Source organism: Erpetoichthys calabaricus, chromosome 12 (genome assembly GCF_900747795.2).
Source record: "Erpetoichthys calabaricus chromosome 12, fErpCal1.3, whole genome shotgun sequence".
NCBI classification, from domain to species: domain Eukaryota; kingdom Metazoa; phylum Chordata; class Cladistia; order Polypteriformes; family Polypteridae; genus Erpetoichthys; species Erpetoichthys calabaricus.
In genome coordinates, this window is record NC_041405.2 from 106,288,266 (window position 1) to 106,300,531 (window position 12,266).

Sequence of the window (12,266 nt, forward strand, 5' to 3'; positions counted from 1 at the left end):
ATTTCAGAAAATTTAAAAAGTATCATTACAGTGTTCAGTATGAGGTATAAATTTCAAATGATAACACAGATAAGCAGAATATAAATAGCACAACTGTCTGGAACATAATGTTAACCATGTCAATAAGAATCTTTGGTCATTTACCTATTTAAAATACCAGTTGTTATCCAACTGCAATAATTTTTCCTCAAAAAGTATGAAATGAGTTTCTTCTGTAAAAAACTTAATTTGGATCTACCAATTGCTAATAATGGACAATATACAGTGGGTATGGAAAGTATTTAGACCCCCTTCAATTTTTCACCCTTTGTCATAATTGCAGCCATTTGCTAAAATCATTTAAAATTAATTTTTTTCCTCATTAATGTACACATAGCACCCCATATTGACAGACAAAAATAAGAATTTTTGAAATTGTTGCAGATTTATGAAAAAAGAAAAACTGAAATATCACATGGTCCTAAGTATTCAGACCCTTTGCTGTGACACTCATATATTTAACTCAGGTGCTTTCCATTTCTTCTGATCATCCTTGAGATCACCTTCATTTGAGTCCAGCTGTGTTTGATTATACTAATTGGACTTGATTAGGAAAGCCACACACCTGTCTATATAAGACCTTACAGCTCACAATGCATGTCAGAGCAAATGAGAATCATGAGGTCAAAGGAACTGCCTGAAGAGCTCAGAGACAGAATTGTGGCAAGGCACAGATCTGGCCAAGGTTACAAAAAAAATTTCTGCTGCACTTAAGGTTCCCAAGAGCACAGTGGCCTCCATAATCCTTAAAATGGAAGACGTTTGGGACGACCAGAACCCTTCCTAGAGCTGGCTGTCCGGCCAAGCTGAGCTACCGGGGAAGAACAGCCTTGGTGAGAGAGGTAAAGAAGAACCCAAAGATCACTTTGGCTGAGCTCCAGAGATGCAGTCAGGAGATGGGAGAAAGTTGTAGAAAGTCAACCATCACTGCAGCCCTCCACCAGTCAGGGCTTTATGGCAGAGTGGCCCGTCGGAAGCCTCTCCTCAGTGCAAGACACATGACAGCCCGCATGGAGTTTGCTAAAAGACACCTGAAGGACTCTGAGATGGTGAGAAATAAGATTCTCTGGTCTGATGAGACCAAGATAGAACTTTTTGGCCTTAATTCTAAGCGGTATGTGTGGAGACAACCAGGCACTGCTCATCACTTGTCCAATACAGTCCCCACAGTGAAGCATGGCGGTGGCAGCATCATGCTGTGGGGGTGTTTTTCACTGCAGGGACAGGACGACTGGTTGCAATCGAGGGAAAGATGAATGTGGCTAAATACAGGGATATCCTGGACAAAAACCTTCTCCAGAGTGCTAAGGACCTCAGACTGGGCCGAAGGTTTACCTTCCAACAAGACAATGACCCTAAGCACACAGCTAAAATAACGAAGGAGTGGCTTCACAACAACTCTGTGACTGTTCTTGAATGGCCCAGCCAGAGCCCTGACTTAAACCCAATTGAGCATCTCTGGAGAGACCTAAAAATGGCTGTCCACCAACGTTTACCATCCAACCTGACAGAACTGGAGAGGATCTGCAAGGAGGAATGGCAGAGGATCCCCAAATCCAGGTGTGAAAAACTTGTTGCATCTTTCCCAAGAAGACTCATGGCTGTATTAGCTCAAAAGGGTGCTTCTACTAAATACTGAGCAAAGGGTCTGAATACTTAGGACCATGTGATATTTCAGTTTTTCTTTTTTAATAAATCTGCAACAATTTCAAAAATTCTTTTTTTGTCTGTCAATATGGGGTGCTGTGTGTACATTAATGAGGGAAAAAATTAATTTAAATGATTTTAGCAAATGGCTGCAATATGACAAAGAGTGAAAAATTGAAGGGGGTCTGAATACTTTCTGTACCCACTGTATTAGAGTGTTTCATGCACAATATGTGTAAGTGCAGGCACTGCAAGTACCTTTCTTGTATACTGTTATTTTTTGTTTCTTCCATCACTTTTAACCTGTTGCTCTGATTAAGAATTGTTAGCTACATTAAGCTATTTATCATTTACAATTTTCAGTTACATAATTCCTTGTTAAAGCTTAAGTGTAACGCAGCAGTTGTCCATGACATTCATGTGGCATATCTAACACATTTTTTTATGTAAAGGTGTCAAAGTCAACCTCTTCATTTACAAGCAAGTCTATTAATATGAAGTAATTGCTTAATTGCTTCTTAACACAAACTATGATGGTATCCTGAAACTGTAACATTTAATATATTATTTTAAAAAGGGTTCAGAGTTACAGTAAAATTATTTACATACTATTCATTTCCTACTGTGCAGATTACAAATTAAATGACTTGCTCTGTGTTAAACAGTGGTTAGATGTATGAACTGAGCTGGTAACCTCTTGTACATGAACCAATGCAGAGTAATTCATTTTGTGCTATAAGAACAATATCACAATATTATTTTCAAATGTTAAAGCTTTTTCTTAGTATACTATTATGCTAGTATTACCATGAAGTCAATACAAAATGCTAGGAACAGAAATTAGGAAATGAAGTCTAAGCCATGTGTCAATCACCTTCTCCAAATATCCCGCAATGTTTTACTCTACGAGGAATTCACCAAGCAAAACATGGGTATGGTTTGATTTCAACAGTAATAATATTAGTTCTAATAGTTTTGATTTCTATAGTATTCCACTGAAACAGGCAGAATGCCAAATAAGTACCTTTCTTACTTTTCAGCATGGAAATTAAATCTGGTTATCAATTAAAGTTTAACTTGGAGGTTTGTCTAACCGTGTCAAAAAATAGATGACAGATATCATTTGAAAGCTTAAGTGTGAGTAACATATACAGAATATACAATATATATTTGATGATAAACCACCCTAGATGTTATTCTACTTATTTCTAGACAAAAATAATTTTTCATAAGTCCCTCTCAAAAAAACACTGACATCCATTTGTATCACAGAGACCATGCATAAGTGCTTGTATGTCAAGGCTAAAACTGATGAAAAGTCAGTCTGAGAGGTAGGCAAAGTCAAGAAAATTAGATATAAAAACACTCTTTTCACAACAATGCAGTTTACAGCCACTGATGATTGAAATTAGTAGATGTATTACTACACAGAGCATGGATAACCTTAAATGCATGAAAACATGAGCTGTTAGTCTATGATCAGTATTGGTTAACCTATGAAAAAGCTATTGCTATTTTACATTTTGTCAAGTGACAGGATTTAATAATCATCTATTCACAGAAGATTAAAAAAATTGAGTACTGTACAGCAGTTTACCAAAACTTGGGAAAGAAAGTTCAGATATGGACTTTGAATCAAATGTGTTTAAAGGAAGATGGCTTTCTTATATAAAGCACTGTCAGCTTAATGCAAATTACATTTTTAAGCATCGATATGTCTTAAACATTGTTCATGTTTACTTGCTTATAAAGGCACCAGGTTGATTACATCAACTGCTTTAATCACTTAAGACAGTCTAAAATTAGTAGCTGTTATACAGTAACTTTTTCCTATATGAACATAACAATTAAAGCCGTTAATTTTAAAAGACAATGGCAAATTAAAATAAAACATTGTTTTTTGGTCTAAATACTGATATCATTTTGTTTGAGCACAAATAAAATTACAGCACTGCAACTATGCCAGATTTAGTGCTGTATAGCTTTATGTATGAATGCTTAATTAATTAATGGCTTTTAGATTGCTAACAGTTGTTTACATTTTCTGAGATAATGAAGTACTGCTCATTCACTGGTAAATATCACAGGAACAGTCTAAAACTTAGAACCAATAAACACTAGTGAGTATTGCTCTGCATGCCCTCACAGAATGAATCACAGTGAGGGGAAAAAGCATTTATAGTTTTACAAATAGCTAAGAAGATGATTCTCATTAACTTTGCTTTCAATTCCTGCTTAGTAAATTAAGCCTACCCTTTAGAGATGCCTTCTTCAATACTTTCATTGCATAAAGCTGGCCTGCATCTGGGCCCATTATCTTCCTAACCAGGAACACCTGTCAGAAATGAATCAACACCACTCAGAAATACATACTTTATTCTTAAAATCCATTATTTATTATTTTCCTCAGAGTGCAATGGAGCACCTCCCGAAGTCTCGGCTTAACAATATATTTCTAGTAATCAGCTTATAGTAAATCCTTTCACATACAAGAGCTAAGAAAGAACTAGAAGGCAAAAAAATGCAACATTAAATAACTTGTAAAGAGCAATGTTAGTGCTAATAAATGTTAGATTACCAAAGATTTAAAAATGCATTCTTAGTATTGAATGAATATTCAAAACAATCTTGTCAAACACTGAAAGGATTACATCTTAAAAGCTGTACTTCTTTAGAAGTAAACATGGAAGTTTGTAAAAGATTAATCTTTTTTTTATACTAGAGTTCAACTTCAGGTCACTGTCATGTGTACACAGCATATTAACACTTTTACAGATAATGTCAGTAGTACAATAACAGAATGAGCCAATGCATACAACATCAACATTAAACACAACATCCAGTGAACATATTTTATGTATACATACAATATACAGCAGCATCTAAAAGTTGTCACGCTTTGGTCACAGATTTGCACAGAAACACAGGAGGTTGTAGAGACAGGAACTTTATTCAAACACTGCAAACAAACATCTCTTTTTCAAAAGTTTAAATGTGCTTCTTGATAAGACGGAGATGACAGTTCTGTCTCACAATTAAAAGAATGCAAACATATCTTCCTCTTCAAAGGAGTGCGTGTCAGGAGCAGGGAAGGCGAGGGGGGGAGAGAGAGAGAGAGAGAGAGAGAGAGAGAGAGAGAGAGAGAGAGAGAGAGAGAGAGAGAGAGAAGCAAACAATCAAAAATTGACAGGTGCTGCTCAGACTTTAAAGTATGCGAAGTACCGTGCGGATCGCGCGATAGATCGGCCGCAAGTATGCCCAGCAAGCAAGGGGGCAATGCAAAGGTGGTCTTTCAGCGTTTTTAACCTGTAGGGGTGCGATCAGCCCCCCAGCTGACAAAGTAAACCCCTTGAAAGTCATAATTTTCTGTATGACAAAAGACTTGTACACATATTTATCTATTCAGTATTTTTAATGTGAACTTTTATGCATACATTTTCAAAGTCAAAATAAACCATAGATACAGTAGATATTTAGCTGAAGAAGAATAGAACGAAGAAGAAAAACTCCAAACTTACTCTTTGCATAAGTATTCAAAGCTCTACGTATTAACACTTGGTCGAGAACCCTTTTGCTACAATAACGGCCTTAATTCATTTGTGGGAAGTAAGTCCCAGTTTTGCACATTGTTCAGGAAGGATTCTTCCCCATTCTTCTTGACAGAATTTATAGAGATCCTCTAGGTTAGTGGGATGGTGCCTCTGGACAGCAGTTTACAAACAGTGCCAAAGATTCTCAATATGGTTAAGATGACGACTTTGACTTGGTCATTGCAAAACTATTTGAATGTCGCTTTGGCCTTATGCTTAGGTTCATTGTCATGTTGAAAGATTAATCTTCTCCCGAGTCACGGGTTCAATGCAGACTGGAAAAAGTTCTCTTGCAATATTGTGCGCTATTTGTGTCCATCCACTGTCCCTTCAATTCTGAACAAATTCCCAGTCCCAGCACATGAAAACCATTCCCATAGCATGATGCTGCTACCACCATATTTTGTCACAGATATGGTGTTTCTTGAGTCATGGGCAGTGTTAGTTTTATGCCACACTTACCTCTTTGAAATCTGGCCAAAAAGGTCTATTCTGGTTTCATCTGACCATAAAAATTCCTCCCACATTTTAACTGGTTCTGTCTCATGCTCTATAGCAAATGCCATATGTTCCTTTTATGTGAACCCTCTTAAGAAATGGCTTCTTTCTTGCTACCCTCCTGTAGTTTTACGGAGAGCTCTTGAAACTGTGGATCCATTCACTTTCACTCCAGTTTCAGCCAAACAGCATTGCAGACTTCTGAGAGTGACAGCTGGATTTATAGAAGCCTCTCTCATCACTCAACGTCTTGCACTGATACTTAATTTTGAGGGCCGGCCCATTATAGTAAGACTCTTGGTGCTGTGCTGAACCTTCCACTTTTAGGATGAAGAATCCAACAGTGCTAAATGGGATCTTCAAACTCTTCTATATTTTTGTTGCCGTTTCCTGCCTTGTACATTTCAATGATTTCGTTTCTCATATCAGCAGAATGCTTCTTTGGCTTCATTTTTGTAGTGATTGTCCAACAAAGGCTATGGCTGTTACAAAGGGTGCTTTTAATATCCAAAGAGATACTGTATAAAGGACTCATAAGTATTATCTAATTATGTTTAATTACGGTCAAATGACAGCCACCTTTGTACCGTTTGTGATTAATTTGTTATTTGTATAAACGTGGAGTTTCCAAAAAACAGAGGTTTAAATACTTCTGTAAACACTAACTTTTATGTACTTTTGTCCTCAGTTACATATCTATAGAACAAGGTACAGTGCATCCAGAAAGTATTCACAGTGCATCACTTTTTCCACACTTTGTTATGTTGCAGCCTTATTCCAAAATGGATTAAATTCATTTTTCCCCTCAGAATTCTACACACAACACCCCAGAATGACAACGTGAAAAAGGTTGCACCTGAGCTCAATTTTGAGCTTCATGGCAAAGGCTGTGAATACTTATGTACATGTGCTTTCTCAATTTTTTTATTTTTAATAAAATTGCAAAAACCTCAAGTAAACTTTTTTCACGTTGTCATTATGGGGTGTTGTGAGTAGAATTCTGAGGAAAAAAATGAATTTAAACCATTTTGGAATAAGGCTGTAACATAACAAAATGTGGAAAAAGTGATGTGCTGTGAATACTTTACGGATGCACTGTATATTCTGACTTTGGAAATGTATTGTTATAACATGAGAGATTACATTACAAACACTGAATGGATAAATATGTGTACAAATCTTTTGTCATGCAGAAAATTATGCTGACTTTCAAGGGGATTGAATACTTTTGCATGACATTGTATAAAAACAGACATAAACACTAGTTCTTCTTATGCCGTTATCAGTGCAATTTTAATTTGTTAATCAACTTTTTGACCTGAAGGTTAAAGCTGTCCTTGAATCCAGTTGAACTAGTGGTGCTTGACCAAAACAAATGAAGTTAATAACTGACTGTGCTAAAGTCTTAAATAAAACACTTTGCCTTTCTATGGCAACATATGTTATGCACTTCCCGGACAGAAGGGAACATATCTATCAGTAATATTCTGAGCTAAATTCACCATCATCTATAGTGTATAGCTGCCAAATGAGGAAAATGTAAAGCTGCTAACCCTCTTCACAACATCTTCACTGATGCAGATGGGAGTGTGGTTCACTTCCTGGTTCCTGAAGTCTATGACCAGCTCCACGGTTTAGAGTATTTTTACAGAGAGGCTGTGGTACATGTGCCACTGTGTCTAAAGGCAAGCCTCTTCACTGTAAATGTCATTGTCATTTTAAGTGTTCAGATTTACAATGTTGGCTACAGCAATACAGGCAGAGGTGAACAAAAACTATAGTAGAAAGTATTGTTTTGTCTGTGTTGAAGATCAGTTTAGATAGATAGATAGATAGATAGATAGATAGATAGATAGATAGATAGATAGATAGATAGATAGATAGATAGATAGATAGATAGATAGATAGATAGATAGATAGATAGATAGATAGATAGATAGATAGATAGATAGATAGATAGATACTTTATTAATCCCAATGTTTAAACAGGTTATGCTACCAATCCATACACCCCTGGGTCTGTATGCTGTTAATTTGTTCATATTTGACTGTCAACTGTAGGGAAACAAAGAATGTGCATACATGCTGAACAAGATTTTTGGTTGAAGGGGTTATAAAAAAGAAACTTGAGTTTCCTAAAATCAATGCATTGGGAAGGGCAGTCAAGCAAGAAATGACTCAGCCTGTAGTAGCGTTAAATGATATATGGAATGAGTCACTCAAAAGAGGCCCTGAATATTCAGTAATAACTCTTGCTAGGATGAAGCAATCTGAACGAAACAACATGCAACGTGCTCCTTGGTATATAGAGCTTCGAATAATCCAGGATACCCCTGCATGGGAGAGACGAGGTAGGTGCCGGACAGTCATCATGATGTTTAACCTTCGTTTGCAACTTCTGGGTACATACCGCCCTTACCTCTTCACTCAGTCACTCGACTTCACATCAGGATGGTGGTGTACAGTATTAAGCAGCGCGTCTTCATGGTGTGAACCTATTGGGTCACCAATTCGTTTAAGTGATTTCAGAATCAACTGGATGATCGTGAATTAACAGAAGGTTACTTCCAGCATGATGGAGCAACGTGTTACACATCGGCAAGGAGCATGGCAGAAATTGAATTCTTCTTCGGCAACAGGGTAATTTCACAGGGGCTTCAGCCACCACGGTTGCCAGATCCGACACCACCAGGCTTCTTTCTTTGGGGTAAGCTCAAAGGAAAAGTGTACTGGAACAAGCCTCGCACTATGGAAGATTTTAAGGAAAACATCCAACCTGAAATTGCTACTATTCCCCCGAGACACTTGCTGATAAATAAGTTCAGGAACATGGAACGGCGTGTCGAAATGTGTCTGGCAGAAAATATAAACCACTTCCAGCATCACATGTAATGCAATCAATCACACATACATCAAGGTATATAGTGTATTTTTTTGGTTCAGATTTCTTCATCTCAACGGGAGGTACAACAGAATATTCGGGGCCTCTTTTGAGTGAATCACCTTGTACATCTATGCAAAATCACTGTAATAAAATCATCTGCTGTTGGGGTTAGAGGGTGTCTTGTCTACTTCTTCCTATTACCTTATCCTGTTGGGAGAAAATTTACACAAACAGATGTGTTGACATGTTATTTATGCTTAGATAGTAGCTAGCATAACCTCAAATCATAAATAAAACTAAAGAAGAAAGTTCTAAACAAATAAAGCTTAATAAAGCATACTAGCCAACCCGCAGCATAGCATATGCCGCATAATTATTTATTGATGGGTGAACACTTCCTGAACAACACAGTTGTCCAAATGGGGTGGGTTTGAGGATACAACTGAGTGAATGAAAAGATCTCTGGAGAACTCTGGAGAGAGCAACATACAATTGTCCGTGACTGAAAACTGGTTTTGAAAGTTTGTCCCTGTGCCTTATTAATTGTCATTGCAAAGGCCAATCTAACAGGAAATTGTCTGCGTGTAGTAAATAGCAAATTTGAATCTGATGGGGTCAGGGATATCCGGGGAATAACGACAGTTTGTGAGGTAGGAGCTGCGATAGTTTTACACTCCAGTACATTGTGGTGAATGCTGGTAACAGTCAGTCTAGTGTCATCACAGAGATTTCTTGCTGGCATGAGGTTTCTGAGAAGCATGACAACTGAACCGATTTTAATTTTGAGTTTATGCGGAGGCATGCCAGTGGGAGTAAGACAGTTAAGAAATTCTTCGGGGAATGAAACTTGATCTGCGGGATCGTCTGTGACGATAGAGGCAATGCTGGTGAAAGTTACTTTGTCGGTAGGGATAAGTTTCAGTACTTGTTCATTGAGGTGTAGCGAGTCTTCGTTGGTGACGCTTAATATAGCTCGCGTACTGAGTTGTTCCGGAGTCAAAGTTGAGAAGTCGATGTCGCTATATAGTTGTTGAACGGGATCAGAAATAAAAGGAAAACAATGTGAAGGTAACGGACGTGGGAGGAGTGTTAGAGTTGGCGGGCGGGGCTCTGTCGTGCGTGCCATGGTCGGCTGCTTAGTGAACTGTTGGTGGGCAGGGCTCTGAGTTGGTGGGCGTGGCTCTGTCTTGCGTGCGTCTTGCTTGCCATGGACTTACTGAATTATATACAGTATATAGATAAAGGAATGGAAGGAATGTAAATATGTGATATTAAAGGATAAGTTCAGTATTTTTTAAAACAAAGTTTTTTTTTCACAATATATATATATATATATGTATTTGCCACATGGAATTGTGTTCTAAAGGTAACCATATTCTATGAATTAAAAAAAATATATATATCTTGCCCACACTGGCGCTTTACAATGGAAGCAATGGGGCATGAAGCATTACCAGAAAATAATAGCATAATAAGTTACAATATAGCATAGTGGTTAGTGATGCCTCATGGATCAAATGTTTTATATTTAAATTCCATATCTGGTCCCTGTCTTGTGAAGAGATTGCATGATTTCTCCATATCTGTGTGGATTTTTCTCCACATACTTTGAAGTTTTTCACACATTTTAAAGATATGCATGCTTGATAAACTGAAGATTTCAAATTGGTATTAAAAAATATATATTGACCTCACTGGCATTTTGCAATAGGGGATAATGGGGCATGGGGCACCACTGGAAAATAAAATAAATAAGCCTAAAAACTTACAAATGAAGCAGCAAAACGTTCAATACAAGAAAACTGGCCTTCTGCGTTTCCAATGCATGTTTGTGACAATAAAGGGGTCTGGAAATAATCATTTTATAGTATATTCCTGGTACGATATTTCTTGTGGTAAGAATACCTTTTCTATTTGTTTGTATGAGTTCTCACATAACTACAGATGTAAATCAAAACAAAACCAATCAGGAGGAAGGAAAAGTATAATGTGATTTGGTCTTTCAAAAGGAAATTGCACCCCAGGAAGTGAAACTTTATTTGCCGAAGACAACAAACACTGAGATGGTGTTTCACAGGCCTTCTTTTAAAATAACTGAATCTCATCTCTTTTCTGTTCAAAAATGACATTTATAGCCTTTCAGACAGCCTTGGTGTCACAATCTCTCCTAATCCATTAACAGCTGTGTTAGGTGTACTCCCAGATGGGCTTGAAGTGGAGAAGGACAAATAAACTGTAATTGACTTTACTTCACTATTGGCACGTTGCCCCATTAGCCTCAATTGTAAAGCACCAGTAAGGGCAATATATTTTTAAAATTTTAAAATGTATACAAATCATTTAACTTTACAACAAATTTTCACATGGCAAATAGATATTCACCATGTTTGAGAAGAAATAACTTTGAAATGAAAAATACCAAATTTTAAATAAAAATTAACAGATGACTACATAATATATCAGCAGTACTTTTACCTGTAATTATTGTTTGTATAAATGTCTACATTCTAAAAAGACGGATATGCTGCCTGTCACCGGTTTTATAATAAATTATACCAAAAAAATGCATTTTTGACACAAAATTATTTTATATCCCTTTAGTATACAGATATTTACTTGGAAATAGAAAAAAAAAAAAAAAAAAATGAATAAATTAATTAAAAAAAAAAACAAACAAGCAGATAAACACAATCAGCATATCTAACCAACAAGAACAATACTGCCATGGATGAGTAGCATTATAAAAGTAATATGCACTTAGACTTTGCATGAATATTACAAATGTTGAAATTTATGGCAGAAGATGAGAAAAAAGGTGGCATACACTATACTTACTGTATTGATTGGGTTAAGAAAAATCTTAATTTATCACCATTTGAAGTTTAAAGACTTTAAATTTCCCAGGGGCCCTGTAGAAGGAACTCCTTTATTAATAATATCCTTATATAAAATTCATCCCTTCTGCCTCTGAATCACTATTTGAAAAAGGACAGTACTCCATTTGCTTGTTATGCATCTCTGGGCCCCCTCAACCACCTCCACTTCCACCTCCACTCCTATATTACTAAGCAGCAGATCATCTGCTGTGTTCACCCCCATTTTTGCATTTATCAGCATCTACTCCAGAGAATGTGTAAAAATGTTTAAAAACTACATGTGAATTTTACCAAAACCTGCAGGTGGACAGATGTAGACTACAGATGAGTATGTTATACAGTGTAGGTGTATGTAAATTAAAAGCAAAAATGGCTGCAGGGAGTAATACCACTATGGCAAGTTTTAGAGTCTGTCTTAAAACTATTTTCGAAACACTTAAAATATCTGGATTTTTGAAAAATAAAAAACAGAAGCATCAAATGAATGGCAGTTGGAAAAGTATTTAAATATTCAAAATGGCATGTGCTTAGAACAAAGTAATAGTAATGATTAAAAAAAGGCATATTAAACAATACCTTTCCAAATGATCCCTGACCAAGAACCTTAAGTAGTTCAAACTGGGATGGATCTGCTTTTTCACATCCTTCTTTGACATGGTGTGTGATGGGGATTTCTTTAATGGTGCCTTCTTCCTGGAGAGAAATGACAATTTTTTTAAGGAGTGCACTTCA

At 36.7% G+C, this 12,266-nt stretch overlaps 1 protein-coding gene across 2 annotated transcripts in view; it reads right to left on the reverse strand.

The window, feature by feature from the left end:
* The window catches only part of rps6kal (ribosomal protein S6 kinase a, like), a 182,796-nt gene that overhangs the window by 98,629 nt on the left and 71,901 nt on the right, over positions 1-12,266 (reverse strand). For both annotated transcript variants that reach the window (XM_028815955.2, XM_028815954.2), the window contains exons 3-4: positions 12,111-12,227; positions 3,940-4,021 (exon numbers count right to left, since the gene is read on the reverse strand). In XM_028815955.2, coding sequence (XP_028671788.1) covers positions 3,940-4,021; positions 12,111-12,227 — 199 coding nt within the window. The remainder of the gene's footprint in view (positions 1-3,939; positions 4,022-12,110; positions 12,228-12,266) is intronic.